Below are 19,739 nucleotides of genomic sequence, written 5' to 3' on the forward strand. Positions count from 1 at the left end.
CTCATCTCGATACCTAATGGTAGTCAGGCTACCTCTGGCGAGCACATGGAGGGATGTGCGGCCCCCCAAAGAAATGCCACTGTAACGGATGTGAAACGGCTAGCTTAGTTAGCGTTAGTGCGCGCTAAATAGCGTTTCAATCGGTGACGCCACTTGCTCTGAGACCTTGAAGTAGTAGTTCCCCTTGCTCTGCAAGGGCCGCGGCTTTTGTGAAGCGATGGGTAACGATGCTTCGTGGGTGACTGTTGTTGATGTGTGCAGAGGGTCCCTGGCTCGCGCCAGGGTATGGGTGAGGGGATGGTATAAAGTTATACTGTTACACCACCCCACACCATGACCTACCCACCGCCAAACCGGTCATGCTGGAGGATGTTGCAGGCAGCAGAACGTTCTCCACGGCGTCTCCAGACTCTGTCACGTCTGTCACATGTGCTCAGTGTGAACCTGCTTTCATCTGTGAAGAGCACAGGGCGCCAGTGGCGAATTTGTCAATCTTGGTGTTCTCTGGCAAATGCCAAACGTCCTGCACGGTGTTGGGCTGTAAGCACAACCCCCACCTGTGGACGTCGGGCCCTCATACACCCTCATGGAGTCTGTTTCTGACCGTTTGAGCAGACACATGCACATTTGTGGCCTGCTGGAGGTCATTTTGCAGGGCTCTGGCAGTGCTCCTCCTTGCACAAAGGCAGAGGTAGCGGTCCTGCTGCTGGGTTGTTGCCCTCCTACGGCCTCCTCCACGTCTCCTGATGTACTGGCCTGTCTCCTGGTAGCGCCTCCATGCTCTGGACACTACGCTGACAGACACAGCAAACCTTCTTGCCACAGCTCGCATTGATGTGCCATCCTGGATGAGCTGCACTACCTGAGCCACTTGTGTAAGTTGTAGACTCCGTCTCATGCTACCACTAGAGTGAAAGCACCGCCAGCATTCAAAAGTGACCAAAACATCAGCCAGGAAGCATAGGAACTGAGAAGTGGTCTGTGGTCACCACCTGCAGAACCACTCCTTTATTGGGGGTGTCTTGCTAATTGCCTATAATTTCCACCTGTTGTCTATTCCATTTGCACAACAGCATGTGAAATGTATTGTCAATCAGTGTTGCTTCCTAAGTGGCCAGTTTGATTTCACAGAAGTGTGATTGACTTCGAGTTACATTGTGTTGTTTAAGTGTTCCCTTTCTTTTTTTGAGCAGTGTGTATATGTATGTATGTGTATATATATGTATATATGTGTATATATATATATGTATATATATATATATGTATATATGTGTGTGTGTGTGTGTTTTTTAACAATGTACAAATGGTAGAAGTACACAAGATAAAATAAATAAGCATAAATATGGGTTGTATTTACAATGGTGTTTGTTCTTCACTGGTTGCCCTTTTCTCATGGCAATAGGTCACAAATCTTACTGCTGTGATGGCACACTGTGGAATTTCACCCAGTAGATATGGGAGTTTATAAAAATTGGATTTGTTTTTGAATTCTTTGTGGATCTGTGTAATCTGAGGAAAATATGTCTCTCTAATATGGTCATACATTGGGCAGGAGGTTAGGAAGTGCAGCTCAGTTTCCACCTCATTTTGTGGGCAGTGAGCACATAGCCTGTCTTCTCTTGAGAGCCATGTCTGCCTACGGCGGCCTTTCTCAATAGCAAGGCTATGCCCACTGAGTCTGTACATAGTCAAAGCTTTCCTTAAGTTTGGGTCACAGTGGTCAGGTATTCTGCCGCTGTGTACTCTGTTTAGGGCCAAATAGCATTCTAGTTTGCTCTGTTTTTTTGTTAATTCTTTCCAATGTGTCAAATGTCTCTCTCTTGACCTATTTTGTCCTCTCTCTTTCTGCTTCTCTTTTCTAGTTGTTATAAATGAGATTTTTCCTACTTCTGACCTTTTCTTCCTCTCTCATTTATTCCCACTCTCTGCTCTACTTGCTCCATCGCTCCCTGTCTCTATGATAAATGCTTGTTTACTGTGAGCCCAGGAAAATCTGGTCCCTTTTGGAAGTGTGTGTGGAGACTCAGGGATGTCCCTGGAAGTGGTAGTAAGTAGTGTCACACAGGAGACTCAGGGATGTCCCTGGAAGTGGTAGTGTCACACAGGAGACTCAGGGATGTCCCTGGAAGTGGTAGTGTCACACAGGAGACTCAGGGATGTCCCTGGAAGTGGTAGTGTCACACAGGAGACTCCGGGATGTCCCTGGAAATGGTAGTAAGTAGTGTCACACAGGAGACTCAGGGATGTCCCTGGAAGTGATAGTAAGTAGTGTCACACAGGAGACTCAGGGATGTCCCTGGAAGTGATAGTAAGTAGTGTCACACAGGAGACTCAGGGATGTCCCTGGAAGTGATAGTAAGTAGTGTCACACAGGAGACTCAGGGATGTCCCTGGAAGTGATAGTAAGTAGTGTCACACAGGAGACTCAGGGATGTCCCTGGAAGTGGTAGTAAGTAGTGTCACACAGGAGACTCAGGGATGTCCCTGGAAGTGGTAGTAAGTAGTGTCACACAGGCAGGTGTGTAAAAAGTTGGGGCCACACCTCAGGAACCTCTTTAATTAATTAATGGAGCCTGGGCTCTAACCAACACAGGGGTTAATGCATTATAATAACTCTGGCCTCTTCTCTCACACACACACTTGGGTGTCTGTCTACTCTTCTGAGTCAAGACAGTCAAGAGGGGGATGAGGAAGAGGACAGATGGATGATAATGGTTGAAATGAGTGGAGCTGAAATACTGCAGGGTTGTGTAATATCAGTTACTTAACATGTGAAAAGTGGGCATACCATGGAAATGTGGGTTTCACTGTGAGGATACTTGTGTGGGTCTTTACACCTGTTCCATTCCATCTAATTCCTCTCATTTCCACCAGAGGGAGCTGCTGCTTTGTTTCCTTCCAGGTCCGCTGCTGCAGTAGTCTGCCCCCCGCTCTGCCCCCACCTCTTGCGCTCTCTCTCTCTCCCTCTAGCTCTTGTGCTCTCACTTTCTCTCTCTCTCTCTCTCCCCCTCTAGCTCTTGTGCTCTCTCGCACTCTTTCTTTCCCTCTAGTTCTCTCTCTCTCGCTCTCTCTCTCTGTGTGTCTCTGCCTGCTCTCTCTTTCTCTCCACATCAGAGCCACTGTGCTATTAGAGCAGAGAGGTACAAATTGACCAGAACTCTTAATGAACTCACAAAGCAATGCCCTCGTTGTCATTGACTCAGTTTGACGCATGCCTCGCATTCTAGTCTTCTTTCTGGGCTGTAATTGCCACTTTGATTGGCTCGGTTCTCTCCTCTGAAATGACATGCTGTTTTTCTATTAAGAAGGAAAAGAAGAGAGGGACAGGAGTGTTGAAGAGAGTGTGTTCTACACCAGGCAGGAGGGAAGACGGTTAGGCAGGTACTGAGGACCATTGGATGGAGGACTCTATAGCGGCTGACCCCTCACAGGGGCTTGTTGCTGGCGCTAGGGCTAGAAACAGGCCGTGTGCAGGTATGGTAGCGTGATATGGCATGTGTGCGCGTCAGTGGAGGCTGCTGAGGGGAGGACGGCTCATAATAATGGCTGGAATGAGTCAATGGAATTGTCTCAAACACGTGGTTTCTATGTGATTGATACCAGTCCAGCCATTACTATGAGCCGTCCTCCCCTCAGCAGCCTCCACTGTGTGCTTGGATCTGGATTCAAATAATATCATAAATACTTTGCTTTAGTCTGCCTAGATGGTCAGGGTTTGCACTGTTGGGACTATTCCATTTGTCCATATGCACCAGGCTCAATCAAGTCCTGATCTTTTTAAGGTGTGTGTGTTCCTTGACCTTCTCAAAGGGATTGTGATCAGTGTTAGGGCGAGGGATAGCTCCAGTACTGTGGAGTGATCTATTGTTCAAATGGAGTTTAAGGTGCACATCACAGCATATCTTTCTGTATGCAGTATTACACAAGGGAGGCTACACATGTGGATGAAAACAGATCAGGGATCAGTACATGTTAACCTGCTCATCGTAAGGTGCTCCAATGACCACTGCTCTCAGATCAGATCTGTGCTGCTTTCGTTGATCTGTTTATTCCTAAGCGTCATAAGCCAAACTAGTATTCCTAACGCTAACATGTTTTACTCAACCTTTCCCCCATATCGCCCCGAGCACCCTCCCTGCTGCCTCATTCCCAAACCTTGAGGTGAGCTGGCAACCTTTTGAAACCCGTTTCCCAGTAGCATCGCAGAGCGTCCTCTGGTTGGCATGCCCTGCGGCTAGCCTTCTCACGCGTTTGTTTGAAGTAGGGTTTTATTTGAGAGGTTTAAATATTTTAGCACAATCTCAACAATCTCAATAATCTCAATCTACAATTCACCTTGTGCTCTGTGTGTGTGTGTGTGTGTGTGTGTGTGTGTGCGTGTGTGTGTGTGCATGCTTGCGTGCATGTGTAGTCATTTTTCGTCTAAAGTTATGAGCTTGTGTGTTTCTTTGCCTTTTGGTTTACACTACAAATATCATACTAGGAGGGTTCATTTATTATTTTGCGATAATATTAATAGACTTCAAGTATGTTTAATAACTTAAGTTTGCAATAATTTCCAATAGTTCAATGTCAACAGAATTCAGCCTTAAAATTCTAGTCCAACTACTCAGTCAAGTTATCAAAGATGGCGCAGGAAGTTTGTAAGACAGTTAGGACTTCTAGGACCTCAATAATGTACTCTAGGTTGTCAGAGTTTCTGTTGTCTCCCTTTATAAGATTAAAGGGGTTTTGTAACTTGAAGCCAGTTCTTTGGGCATCAGAGCTGCTTTTTGTCCTGCTGTGGCAGTGTTGTCTGTCAGACCCTCACACAAAGCAGTCAGGGCAGATCCACTCTGCTAATGGGCTGATCAATCGCACGCAGAGCCTGGTAATATTTAAAACATCTCCTTTTTGACGAGCTTATCACTGTCAACCCAAACGCATTACTTTGGTCTCCTTTTTTATTCTATATGTTTTTATTTTGCTCTTTGACTAGTTTTGGTCTAGGCTTACCCATAGACAGTATCCTGTTATCCTCCCAGCTTTCCCCTCTAAATATCTCTGTCTTCCCTCCTCTTTCTGTCTCCTGTTTTCTATCTCCCTTGAGCAGTTGCTTGTTTTTACACTTTTGGGAGCAAAATATAGTGTGGGACTCTCTTATTTTATTTTTTCTAAGTTTACTATTCTGTTAGTCAACACCTCTCCAACTTCTTGGGATGTGTGTCAACTCATGATTTTAATAGATTGTTTTTGCTCTTTTGACACAGTAATAAAGGATTTAATTGGAATCATCTGTCTCTCTCCCTTCTCCTCCCTCCCTCCCTCTCTCTCCCTCCCTCTCTCCCTCCCTCCCCTCTCTCCCTCCCCCCTCTCTCCCCAGGTGTTGGAGGTGCCGTCGGGGACCTCTCTAGCCACTCTTCAGGGTCACACCAGGGCAGTTCTCCACTGCCAGTTCACCCCGGAGGGACACACACTCATCACCTCCTCTGAGGACACCACCATACGGGTGGGGCCCTTCTCTTTCTTCCTCATCCTTCTTTCATCTCTTCTGTGGTTTGTTATTTCCCTCCCTGTGTGTCTGTGCGTATGTGTGTGTGTCTGTGTGCGTGTGTCTGATGTTTTCGGACTGTTCCGCTCTGTCACCCCTAACAGCTCTCCTCTACAGTTCCAGCTCACTGAACATATCCTCTCATCTCCTCTGTTTCTCTCATCTCCTCTCCTCAGTTTTTAGGACAGCCTGTCCACTGCTAGACATATCTGCCTATCAGAAGTACACACACTATCCAGAGCACCACCTTGCTGCAAATCAGAACAGCACAGCCTCACTTTGTATTCATCTTACTCTATATTCCATTACTGTCCATGGACCATCTCCTGTGTAGTCCCTTACTGTCCATGGACCATCTCCTGTTTAGTCCCTTACTGTCCATGGACCATCTCCTGTTTAGTCCCTTACTGTCCATGGACCATCGCCTGTGTAGTCCCTTACTGTCCATGGACCATCTCCTGTGTAGTCCCTTACTGTCCATGGACCATCTCCTGTTTAGTCCCTTACTGTCCATGGACCATCTCCTGTGTAGTCCCTTACTGTCCATGGACCATCTCCTGTGTAGTCCCTTACTGTCCATGGACCATCTCCTGTGTAGTCCCTTACTGTCCATGGACCATCTCCTGTTTAGTCCCTTACTGTCCATGGACCATCTCCTGTGTAGTCCCTTACTGTCCATGGACCATCTCCTTAGTCCCTTACTGTAGTCCCTTACTGTCCATGGACCATCTCCTGTTTAGTCCCTTACTGTCCATGGACCATCTCCTGTGTAGTCCCTTACTGTCCATGGACCATCTCCTGTTTAGTCCCTTACTGTCCATGGACCATCTCCTGTTTAGTCCCTTACTGTCCATGGACCATCTCCTGTGTAGTCCCTTACTGTCCATGGACCATCTCCTGTTTAGTCCCTTACTGTCCATGGACCATCTCCTGTTTAGTCCCTTACTGTCCATGGACCATCTCCTGTTTAGTCCCTTACTGTCCATGGACCATCTCCTGTGTAGTCCCTTACTGTCCATGGACCATCTCCTGTGTAGTCCCTTACTGTCCATGGACCATCTCCTGTGTAGTCCCTTACTGTCCATGGACCATCTCCTGTGTAGTCCCTTACTGTCCATGGACCATCTCCTGTGTAGTCCCTTACTGTCCATGGACCATCTCCTGTGTAGTCCCTTACTGTCCATGGACCATCTCCTGTGTAGTCCCTTACTGTCCATGGCCATCTCCTGTGTAGTCCCTTACTGTCCATGGACCATCTCCTGTGTAGTCCCTTACTGTCCATGGACCATCTCCTGTGTAGTCCCTTACTGTCCATGGACCATCTCCTGTGTAGTCCCTTACTGTCCATGGACCATCTCCTGTGTAGTCCCTTACTGTCCATGGACCATCTCCTGTGTAGTCCCTTACTGTCCATGGACCATCTCCTGTTTAGTCCCTTACTGTCCATGGACCATCTCCTGTTTAGTCCCTTACTGTCCATGGGCCATCTCCTGTGTAGTCCCTTACTGTCCATGGACCATCTCCTGTTTATATGAATGTTTGAGTAGCTTTGCTGAAAAGGGAGTATTTGGTGGATAGATTGACTTTGAGGAAATGTGACTAGCTCTATACAGTAAACATAGCTGTTACTCTGACCACTGACTTCTGGAGTGGTGAGGGGGGTGAATGGTACAAACTCTTACACACATTAGTAAGAGTTTGATGTGTCAATCATTGTCTGAGATATTTGCGTAGAGGCCAATATTTTGCCCAGTGCCCATTCCCTCCTAGCAGCTGAATACTCCCACTCTGGGCACAGATCCAGGATCAGCTTACCCTCAACTCTGATTGTGCTAAATCCCTGGTTGAGGTGCAACTTTTACCCACTCCAGTACCAGAAGGTGATTGCTCTCTCTCTCGCACTTTCTCTCGCCCTCGCCTTCTCTCTCTCTCTGTCTCCCCCCTCCTGTAGGTGTGGAGGTGGAGGACAGGTGAGTGTGTGGTTCTGGAGGGCCACAAGGAGCAGGTCAGATGCTTCTCTCTGCTCACCACCACACCCTCCTCAGAGACACATCTCCTCAGCTGGTCCTTTGATGGCACCATCAAGGTAATACAAGCACACGTATGCAGTACCAGACACACAGTAAGACTTAGAAACACACACGCATGCATGCAGTACCAGACACACACGTATGCAGTACCAGACACACAGTAAGACTTAGAATCACACACGCATGCAGTACCAGACACACAGTAAGACTTAGAAACACACACGCATGCATGCAGTACCAGACACACACGTATGCAGTACCAGACACACACGTATGCAGTACCAGACACACAGTAAGACTTAGAAACACACACGCATGCATGCAGTACCAGACACACACGTATGCAGTACCAGACACACAGTAAGACTTAGAAACACACACGCATGCATGCAGTACCAGACACACACGTATGCAGTACCAGACACACAGTAAGACTTAGAAACACACACACATGCAGTACCAGCATAGCACAACACACACACGCATGCAGTACCAGACAGACAGTAAGACTTAGAAACACACACACACACGCATGCAGTACCAGACACACAGTAAGACTTAGAAACACACACACACACGCATGCAGTACCAGACACACAGTAAGACTTAGTACCAACACAGTAAGACACACACACGCATGCAGTACCAGACACACAGTAAGACTTAGAAAACACACACACACACGCATGCAGTACCAGACACACAGTAAGACTTAGAAACACACACACACATGCAGTACCAGACACACAGTAAGACTTAGAAACACACACACACACATGCATGCAGTACCAGACACACAGTAAGACTTAGAAACACACACATGCAGTACCAGACACACAGTAAGACTTAGAAACACACACACATGCATGCAGTACCAGACACACAGTAAGACTTAGAAACAACACACACACATGCATGCAGTACCAGACACACAGTAAGACTTAGAACACACACACGCATGCAGTACCAGCAGTACCACACACAGCATGCAGTACCAGACACTTAGTAAGACTTAGAAACACACACACACACACACATGCAGTACCAGACAGACAGTAAGACTTAGAAAACACACACACACACATGCAGTACCAGACAGACGGTAAGACTTAGAAACACACACACACACACACATGCAGTACCAGACAGACAGTAAGACTTAGAAACACACACACACACACACACATGCAGTACCAGACAGACAGTAAGACTTAGAAACAAACACACACACACACATGCAGTACCAGACAGACGGTAAGACTTAGAAACAACACACACACACACACACGCAGTACCAGACAGACAGTAAGACTTAGAAACACACACACACACACACACACAGTACCAGACAGACGGTAAGACTTAGAAAAACACACACACACACATGCAGTACCAGACAGACAGTAAGACTTAGAAACACACACACACACATGCAGTACCAGACAGACAGTAAGACTTAGAAACACACACACACACATGCAGTACCAGACAGACAGTAAGACTTAGAAACACACAAACACACACAGACACACATGCAGTACCAGACACAGACAGTAAGACTTAGAAACACACACACACACATGCAGTACCAGACAGACAGTAAGACTTAGAAACACACACACACACATGCAGTACCAGACACACAGTAAGACTTAGAAACACACACACACACATGCAGTACCAGACAGACGGTAAGACTTAGAAACACACACACACACATGCAGTACCAGACAGACGGTAAGACTTAGAAACACACACATGCAAAACCTGTTAAAAGCAACAAGTTACAATCAGCGTGCACTTACATGAACTGAAGGATATTTACTAGAGGGAGGTGACACCGAAAGCGTCTCCCTCTCTCGCTCCCTCCCCCCAGGTGTGGGACATGTCTAGTGGTGAACTGCTGCAGGATCTAGTGTGTCACCAGGGGGCGGTGCTAGCCTGTGACGTGTCGCCTGATGGACAGCTCTTCGCCACCACTTCTGCTGATAAGACTGCCAAGGTAATACACACACACACACGTGTCATCAGTATGTGACCGAACCTAGCCTAAGTCCTTAGATCAGTGTGAGACAGACATGTTGTCTATATCATGATCCCTTCAGAAACATGTGTATAGTGTACATTTATTATGCGGTCAACTAAAGGTCATTGGTAGCTTGAGATGGACATGAAGCAGATGGTTACTGTGGTCACTAACTTAGCCAGCGGTCAAGCCGCCCACTCACCCACTCGCCTCCCTGCCCCTCCAGCGGTCAAGCCGCCCACTCGCCTCCCTGCCCCTCCAGCGGTCAAGCCGCCCACTCGCCTCCCTGCCCCTCCAGAGGTCAAGCCGCCCACTCGCCTCCCTGCCCCTCCAGCGGTCAAGCCGCCCACTCGCCTCCCTGTCCCTCCAGTGGTCAAGCCGCCCACTCGCCTCCCTGTCCCTCCAGTGGTCATTAAGTCTGACTGCAACCTACAGACCGTACCGCTGCCCTCTCCTCCTACCTAGCATTACCTGTGTGTGTGCGTGTTTGTGAGAGAGAGCAGGCTGTTGCTCTGCGGTTGACTTTGATTGACACTGTAGGTTGGGAGAGGATCTCTCCTCTGACTAGGTTTACACTCTGTCACCTTACTGTGTTTTTGCCCTCGATCGTCCTTCCTCGTTCTCCATCAGTTTGTATTGTTCCCTCTTCTATTTTCTATCCTTGTTTCCCCTTCTGTCAGTCACAGGATCGTTGAGTTGGTCACTCACTGTGGAAATGGCTATTAAGTCAGCATCCAAATTGGCATTGGAGGTGTGCGGTGTGCGGTGTGTGTGTGTGTGGTGTGCGGTGTGCGGTGTGTATGTGTGGTAATGGTTCAGAGCTGGTTTTCCCATTAACCACACTGTTTATTTCTGTTCATCAGACCAGCATGCTTTCATTAGTGCTTTGGACCTAGACACTCTGGTAATGATGTGGAATTGTAGTCTGAAGGGCTGGCTGTGGTTCTGACATACACGCAGGCGCGCGCTCTCTCACACACACACACACACATACAGTGCCTTGCAAAAGTATTCACCCCCTTGGCGTTTTTCCTATTTTGTTGCATTACAACTTGTAATTTAAATTCGATTTTTATTTGGATTTCATGTAATGGACATACACAAAATAGTCCAAATTGGTGAAGTGAAATGGAAAAAAAATACATATATATATATAATATATATATATATATATTAATAAGGAAAAGTGGTGCGTGCATATGTGTTCAATCCTTTGCTATGAAGCCCCTAAATAAAATCTGGTGCAACCAATTACCTCAAGAAGTCACAGAATTAGTTAGATTGCACACAGGTGGACTTTAAGATCTTATTGTGTATTTTTACACCTGTTCTGAAAGGCCCCAGAGTCTGCAAAACCACTAAGCAAGGGGCACCACCAAGCAAGCGTCACTATGAAGACCAAGGAACTCTCCTAACAGGTCAGGGACAAAGTTGTGGAGAAGTACAGATCAGGGTTGGGTTATAAAAAAATATCTGAAACTTCTCGTCTCATAGAGCACCAATAAATTCATTATACATTTTTTTTTAAAGAATATGGCACCACGACAAACCTGCCAAGAGAGGGCCACCCACCAAAACTCACAGACCAGGTATGGAGGGCATTAATCAGAGGCAACAAAGAGACCAAAGATAATCCTGAAGGAGCTGCAAAGCTCCACAGCGGAGATTGGAGTATTTGTCCATAGGACCACTTTAAGCCGTACACTCCACAGAGCTGGGCTTTACAGAAAAGTGGCCAGAAAAATATAAGCAAACATGTTTGGTGTTTGCCAAAAGGCATGTGGGAGACTCCCCAAACATATGGAAGATGGTACTCAGTTCAGATGAGACTAAAATTGAGCTTTTTGGCCATAATGGAAAACGCTGTCTGGCGCAAACCCAACACCTCCCATCATCCTGAGAACACCATCCCCATAGTGAAGCATGGTGGTGTTTGCATCATGCTGTGGGGATGTTTTTCATTGGCAAGGACTGGGGAACTGGTCAGAATTGAAGGAATGAAGGATGGCGCTAAATACAAGGAAATTCTTGAGGAAAACCTGTTTCAGTCTTCCAGAGATTTGAGACTGGGATTGAGGTTCACCTTGCAGCAGGACAATGACCCTAAGCATACTGCTAAAGCAACACTTGAGTGGTTTAAGGGGAAACATTTAAATGTCTTGGAATGGCCAAGTCAAAGCCCAGACCTCAATCCAATTGAGAATCTGTGGTATGACTTAAAGATTGCTGTACACCAGCGGAACTCATCCAACTTGAAGGAGCTGGAGCAGTTTTGCCTTGAAGAATGGGCAACAATCCCAGTTGCTAGATGTGCCAGGTTTATAGAGATACCCCAAGAAACTTGCATCTGTAATTGCTGCAAAAGGTGGCTCTACAAAGTATTGACTTTGGGGGGGGAGAATATTTATGCCCGCTCAAATTTTCTTTCTTTTTTTTGTCTTGTTTGTTATACAAGAAAAAATATTTTGCATCTTCAAAGTGGTAGGCATGTTGTGTAAAAATCTATTTTAATTCCAAGGTGTGAGGCAACAAAATAGGAAAAATGCCAAGAAGGGTGAATACTTTCGCAAGCCACTGTATGCACACATACACCCACGGTCTTTTTCTGTCTGCTATCATAGATCAAAGCCGAGTCTGATCGTCTTTGTCAGATAGAATAAAAGACTGAAGCTTTTTGTTCCACTCATCTGTCTCTCTCCCCCTCTCTCTCTTCTCTCTTCCTTTCTCTCTCCCTTCCTCCCTCTGTCTATTGACCTTCAGATGACTACGAGACGTGCCAAATTAACTTTTTAATCATCTACCATGTGATGTTCTCTCCATCAAGCATGAAAGAGAGAGCGAAAGAGGGAGAGCGAGACGGACAGACAGAAAGACGGAGACAATTTACTAAGAACATTGTGTTCTTGTAATAAACAGAGTATTCTTTATTATGTTAGTTTTATTCTGTTTATTTAGAACCAAACGGACAGCTAGGAAAAGCTCAAACCAAGTTTATTCACCCAATGGGTCAGATAGCTGAACAGACAAAGACGTGTGTGTGTGTGTGTGTGTTACATATACATACATAGTGGGGCAAAAAAAGTATTTAGTCAGCCACCAATTGTGCAAGTTCTCCCACTTAAAAAGATGAGAGAGGCCTGTAATTTATCATAAGTACTCTTCAACTATGACAGACAAAAGTATAAAAATAAAAAAATGTAAATCACATTGTAGGATTTTTAATGAATTTATTTGCAAATTATGCTATCTTTTTAAAGTGGGAGAACTTGCACAATTGGTGGCTGACTAAATACTTTTTTTGCCCCACTGTGTGTGTGTGTGTGTGTGTATATATATATTATATTTATATATATTATATTATATATATATATATATAATATATAAACTATAAACTAATATACATACCCCACTTTGGGTGGTCTCCTCCCTTTCTCTAAACATTACATATTTAATGGTAGGTAGGAAGGTAAGTGGGTAATAAACTGTTCCTTCTCCCTTAATGTGACCTGACCTGGGCCCAGATTCCTCACTAATCCACAGCTCTCCACTCTTATCAGTGACCACAACCATGTGATTGCCTTTCCCTTACTCAGTAACAGTCCAAGCCCCTGGCTCATATCCAACCTTAATTGACCCCACCATATACATTCCTCCTACAGATAACCATTCACTTCTGGGGTAGCAAGTATTTCAAATTAAATTAAACATCAACTGAAACTAGACTGGCCCTTCTTTCCATAGGATACCTGATGTCAAGCAATAACATGTTCTGACAGAATGTCAGAATGACAGGTTCTGCATTCCCCTCTGTACCATGAACAAGGATATTTCAAGTTTAGAAGTCAGAACCCATCAATTAGATGTACTTTACATACTGATGGGATTAAATTAAAATATGTTTACACTACCTTGTAGTTTACCAATAAAATGGCCGGATGGTGAAGTAGACATACTTCGTATTCACATCTCAAAAAATATAAATTAAATTACCACAATCAATTTCAATAGAAAGTTAGAAAAAATAGATAAGATTCTGCAACCATGGAGAGGTAAATACTTGTCTATTTATGGAAAAATCACATTGATGAACTCTTTGGTCCGATCACAGTTTACTTACTAATGGCACCGCCTACTCCAGATGACTCGTTTTTTAAATCATATGAGCAAAAAATATTTCATTTTATTTGGAATGCTAAGCTAGACAAAAATTTAAACGTGCCTATTTATATAATAAATATGAGTTTGGGGGGCTAAAATGATTTAAATATTAAATATTTAAACCTCTCACTAAAAGCTTCACTCATGCATATGTTATACTTAAACCCAAAATGGTTCTCCAGTAGATTATTAAGGCTCATCCTTTGTTCAAAAATGGCCTTTTGGCCTTTTATACAGAGTACAACTTCTCATTTCTGACTAATTGAAAAGTACATTTTGTTTAAAGTATCGCCCTTTCTTAAACAAGACATACAAAGCTGGTTACAATTTCAGTTTTATCCTCCAGAAAAGATAGAACAAATGTTATGGTTAAACTCACATATACTGATTTAATAAAAATACACTTTTTTTAAAAAATGGTATTATATTTATGAATGATATTATGACTAGAACTGGAGGAGATATGTCACATATGCAGCTATCGAAAATATATGGGAATATCTGCTCAATCCTAATTTACAACCAACTGATTGCAGCACTACCACAATGGAGGAGGCAAGTGGAAAAGGGAGAAGGTAGGGAACTTGTTTGCCTGCCACGTATTAAAGATACAAATTGGCTGAAAGGAATTGGCGTAAATAGAAAAATATACCCGTTTTCATTTGAGGACAAAAATGTTGACAGCTGTGCCATACAGGAAATAAATGGGAAGAGATTTTTGACGTACCGATTCCATGGCACATGGTTTATGAACTGGTACAAAAAACAACACTTGATTCAACACTTAGAGTTTTTCAATTGAAATGATTATATAAATTCTTGCCACCGACTGAATGCTATATATATATATATATATGGGGCATACAACAATCTCAGCTCTGTAGATTTTGTTGGGAAGAGACAGAATCACTAGATAATTTATTCTGGTATTTCACCTATGTAGCTTGTTTCTGGTCACAGGTTCAGGAATGGTTAAAAAATCACAACATTAACCTAGCAAATCGCAGTGTTGGGCAATTTGGAAAGCCATAGTCATTAAATAATATAATACTAGGAGGAAAAGTTTCTTTAGCTCACAATCTGTGGATACTTTACGATTTAGAAAGGTAAAAAAAATTATGTAAAACATCACAGTACAATTGAAAAATATCTGGTAGATGGAAACCAAATGAGGGTGGTCTATGGTGATAGCCACTCTCAGCCCATCCTACCTGAGGGGTGGGATTAAAGAGCTGAGGTCTATGGTGGTAGGTGGGATGGGCTGAGAGTGGCTGAGGGTTGGGATTAAAGAGCTGAGGTCTATGGTGGTAGGTGGGATGGGCTGAGAGTGGCTGAGGGATGGGATTAAAGAGCTGAGGTCTATGGTGGTAGGTGGGATGGGCTGAGAGTGGCTGAGGGTGGGATTAAAGAGGTCTATGGTGGTAGGTGGGATGGGCTGGTGGCTAGGGGTGGGATGGGCTGATGGTGGAGGTGGGTGGCTGAGAGTGAGGGGTGGGATTAAAGAGCTGAGGTCTATGGTGGTAGGTGGGATGGGCTGAGAGTGGCTGAGGGGTGGGATTAAAGAGCTGAGGTCTATGGTGGTAGGTGGGATGGGCTGAGAGTGGCTGAGGGATGGGATTAAAGAGCTGAGGTCTATGGTGGTAGGTGGGATGGGCTGAGGGTTGGGATTGGTAATAATATGTTGTTTGGTAATGTATTATTGTTATGTGACTGCTTTATATAGAAGTACCATGTGTGTAAAATGTGTATGTATATGTACCAGAAAAGCTGTAAAAAAAATATACATACATACATACATACATACATACATACATACAGTGGGGCAAAAAAGTATTTAGTCAAGTATTTAAAAAAATTGAGGTTTTCACACACTGTTGCTGGTATTTTGGCCCATTCTTCCATGCAGATCTCCTCTAGAGCAGTGATGTTTTGGGGCTGTTGCTGGGCAACACAAACTTTCAGATCTGGAGACTGGCTAGGCCACTCCAGGACCTTGAAATGCTGCTTACGAAGCAACTCCTTCGTTGCCCGGGTGGTGGGTTTGCGATCATTGTCATGCTGAAAGACCCAGCCACGTTTCATCTTCAATGCCCTTGCTGATGGTAGGCTTTGTTACTTTGGTCCCAGCTCTCTGCAGGTCATTCACTCGGTCCCCCCGTGTGGTTCTGGGATTTTTGCTCACCGTTCTTCTGATCATTTTGACCCCACGGGGTGAGATCTTGCGTGGAGCCCCAGATCGAGGGAGATTATCAGTGGTCTTGTATGTCTTCCATTTCCTAATAATTGCTCACACAGTTGATTTCTTCAAACCAAGCTGCTTACCTATCGCAGATTCAGTTTTCCCAGCCTGATGCAGGTCTACAATTTTGTTTCTGGTGTCCTTTGGCAGCTCAAATACAGTGACCAAATACATATTTTCCACCATAATTTGCAAATAAATTCATAAAAAATCCTACAATGTGATTTTCTGGATTTTATTTTCTCATTTTGTCTGTCATAGTTGAAGTGTACCTATGAAAATTACAGGCCTCTCATCTTTTTAAGTGGGAGAACTTGCACAATTGGTGGCTGACTAAATACTTGTGTGTGTGTGTGTGTGTCCTCCGAAGAGGGGCGGTGGTGGATGGGTTAATAAAATGTAAAAATAGCCTTATGGTATGGGCAGTATCTTCTATCAAAGAGCAGCCGGGAGGCTTTAATTGGTGCCAGGCTTCATTATCAGTGAGCGCTTGCTCCGTTCTTTAAGTTGAGTGGTCAACCAGACTAGCAGCATAGAGAAACAATAGACAGGCCTTCAGGGAAAAAGGAAATGTATTCAATTGAATTAACCAAGGCACTCTGCATATAGAAGTGGCCTAACCAAAATTGCTATGGCATGTTCAAAAGAACATATTTGAAAATGTTTTATTTTAGATTCGACAAACTTTTGTAACCTCTGACCTCCTGTTTCTCCTCTCATTGGCCCTCAGGTGTGGAGCAGTGCATCGTGGGAGTGCGTGCGCCTGTTGGACGGCCACCAGGACTGTGTCCGCAGCTGCCGCTTCTCTTGGAACGGCCGGCGCCTAGCAACCGGCGACGACAACGGAGAGATACGGGTGGGTAGGGATAGAGGGATGGAAGGGGGGGGTGGTGAGTGAGTAAAGGGGGAGGGAGGACGGAAGGAGTGAGTGAAGGAGCATTAGTTGAGGGGTAAGTGAAGGAGTGAGCACATGAGTGAAGGAAGGAGCTGGAGAGACGGAGAGGAGGAACAGGTGTGCAGGTCAGCGGGGGGGATGAAGAGGAAGGAAAGAAGGCTGAGGAGGGGAGGAAGTAGAAGACAGTTAGTCAGATTGAATCCCTAAGGCTCTGGCATCTGCATAGATCCTAGAGAAAGAGAAGGAGAGATGGAGGGAGAAGGGATGATGGAAATGAAGGGAGAGCGGGAAAGTGGGGTAAGAGAAGAAATGAGTGTGCAAGAGGGGATGATGGAAAATGAGAACAATTAAAGAGAAAAACAGGGAGAGTGAGAGAGAGGGACAGACAAGGGACTGAAGAAATGAGCGCATGACAGAGGGACCTGTCTGTTCCTCTACAATCACACTACCAGCTGCTTTCCACAAACTATCCCTGACTGACTGTCTGACTAGTACATTTGGACTACACTCCAAAGTTTGAGTACACTCAAGTTTTCGAACCTGAAAAGTGATCTAATGTCGAGATGAGTCCACATCTCATGACACTTCCCAGGTTCGAAAACAACTGACACTTTTATTTTGGAGTGAACTGTCACTTTAAAGTCATGACATGTCAATCATCCAGGGTTGTCTACATTAGGCACCAAACAGAAGGAAACTGACTTAAACCACAAGATTGAATTACAGTACATAGAGTGGAATATATGCCCCTCTTGTTTCTATGGAAACACTTGAGTCATTCTCAATGAATCATGCAAGGTGTTAAATATAGCATGTTCTGTGTCCTATATAGACAGGACAGTATGGCTCATGGTTGTTAGTTGCATAACTCCAGTATTAAAATGGAGGGTTGTTTTACGTCTCTATGGGCCTTTATTAATCAGTGAAAGTAGTCATTGATTTAAAGGTAAAGTTGAAAAGCACAACATACTGTAGCATTCAAGGACTGGATTATTGCACACCTAACTGTAGACTACTGTATGTCTAAGGTTGGTAGTCACTAGATGGCCATGTTAGAAAGTACTAAAGTAGCCCGAACAGTACATGAGATATTTTATGTTATTTTAGTTTGTAGTTCTGGTTGGGGTTAGATATTTTATGGCCGTCTCGTCAAAAGGTTCCTAAGATACCAGGTTGATAATAAGTACATAGCTGTCATACGCCCCACCATTTATAACTACTATGTCTCATTCATTTCTCTCATTTTTCATTCGTTTGTCTCATGTTTGTCTCGTGTCTCAGCTATGGAACGTGAAGGATGGTACTCTGCTAAAGATCTGTTCCCGTGACAACAAGGACGCCATGGACTCTCTGCACGGAGGCTGGGTGACCGACCTGCACTTCTCCCCAGACAACACTGTGCTGCTGTCTACAGGAGGATACATTAAGGTAGGAAACACATACACACTGAGAGAGACACACACAGACATGTAAAGACAAAGACACGTGCGCGCACACACACACACTATGGGAACAAACTGAGGTTTAAAGCACTATCGACCAGAGCCCTTGTGCCCCGGGGATTACATCATCACTGCCTGGTTAAAAAGCCAGGTGATGACCCCCAGGTGATCCCTCCTTCTGTAAAACTGGAGGTAATCAGAGAGGTGTAACAGACACATGCAGACACACACTCTGCAATCCAATCAAGTTGGGAGGAGGATGAGATATGAAATCTCACTCACACTCTCACTGTGACTACTGCTTTGGGAGTACTATAAACCTACTGTGGTGTAAGAAAGCTTGGGGGCATTACATTTAGCATACGTGGGTGGGTGTGGGTAGGTGGGCGGGCGTGGGTGTGAGAGGAGAGAGAGGGAGTTTCTTGCCTGAGTGATTTCAGGAAAATTCAACAGCAGCATTCCTTAACTCACTTGTCTCCTCCGCTCTGAATTCGAAAAGCCTCTAGTAAATGTATGAAGTATATTAAGCCAGTGATTTTAACGAACATTGGATCAATGTGATGTTTTTCTTCTAATGTCTCTCAACACATCTTTTTCTGTGATATTCAAGTGTCTGTTTTAGAGATCGACCGATTATGATTTTTCAATACCGATATCGATTATTGGAGGACCAAAAAACTCGATACCGATTAATCGGTCGACTTTTAATTGATTTTATTTGTAATAATGACAATTACAACAATACTGAATTAACACTTATTTTAACTTAATATAATACATCAATAAAATCAATTTAGCCTCAAGTAAATAATGAAATATGTTCAATTTGGTTTAAATAATGCAAAAACAAAGTGCTGGAGAAGAAAGTAAAAGTGCAATATGTGCCATGTAAGAAAGCTAACGTTTAAGTTCCTTGCTCAGAACATGAGAACATATGAAAGCTGGTGGTTCCTTTTAACATGAGTCTTCAATATCCCAGGTAAGAAGTTTTAGGTTGTAGTTATTATAGGACTATTTCTCTCTATACCATTTGTATTTCATTAACATTTGACTATTGGATGTTCTTATAGGCACTTTAGTATTGCCAGTGTAACAGTATAGCTTCCGTCCCTCTCCTCGCTCCTCCCTGGGCTCGAACCAGCAACACAACGACAATTAGCGCGCGCTAACTAGCTGGCCATTTCACTTCGGTTACACCAGCCTCATCTCGGGAGTTGATAGGCTTGAAGTCATAAAAAGCGCAATGCTTGACGCACAACGAAGAGCTGCTGGCAAAATGCAAAAAGTGCTGTTTGAATGAATGTTTACGCGCCTGCTTCTGCCTACCACCGCTCAGTCAGATACTTGTATGCTCAGTCAGATTATATGCAACGCAGGACACGCTAGATAATATCTAGTAATATCATCAACCATGTGTAG

At 44.4% G+C, this 19,739-nt stretch overlaps 1 protein-coding gene across 3 annotated transcripts in view; it reads left to right on the plus strand.

Moving 5' to 3' along the window:
• The window catches only part of apaf1 (apoptotic peptidase activating factor 1), an 83,986-nt gene that overhangs the window by 31,411 nt on the left and 32,836 nt on the right, over window positions 1-19,739 (plus strand). For 2 of the 3 annotated variants that reach the window (XM_042317436.1, XM_042317437.1), the window contains exons 22-26: window positions 5,363-5,488; window positions 7,482-7,616; window positions 9,437-9,562; window positions 16,714-16,839; window positions 18,160-18,306. In XM_042317436.1, coding sequence (XP_042173370.1) covers window positions 5,363-5,488; window positions 7,482-7,616; window positions 9,437-9,562; window positions 16,714-16,839; window positions 18,160-18,306 — 660 coding nt within the window. Of the gene's footprint in view, window positions 1-3,357; window positions 3,430-5,362; window positions 5,489-7,481; window positions 7,617-9,436; window positions 9,563-16,713; window positions 16,840-18,159; window positions 18,307-19,739 lie in introns of those variants that run through there. The other variant, XM_042317438.1, reaches the window with a different exon arrangement.

Source organism: Oncorhynchus tshawytscha, unplaced genomic scaffold, assembly GCF_018296145.1.
Source record: "Oncorhynchus tshawytscha isolate Ot180627B unplaced genomic scaffold, Otsh_v2.0 Un_contig_135_pilon_pilon, whole genome shotgun sequence".
NCBI lineage: Eukaryota > Metazoa > Chordata > Actinopteri > Salmoniformes > Salmonidae > Oncorhynchus > Oncorhynchus tshawytscha.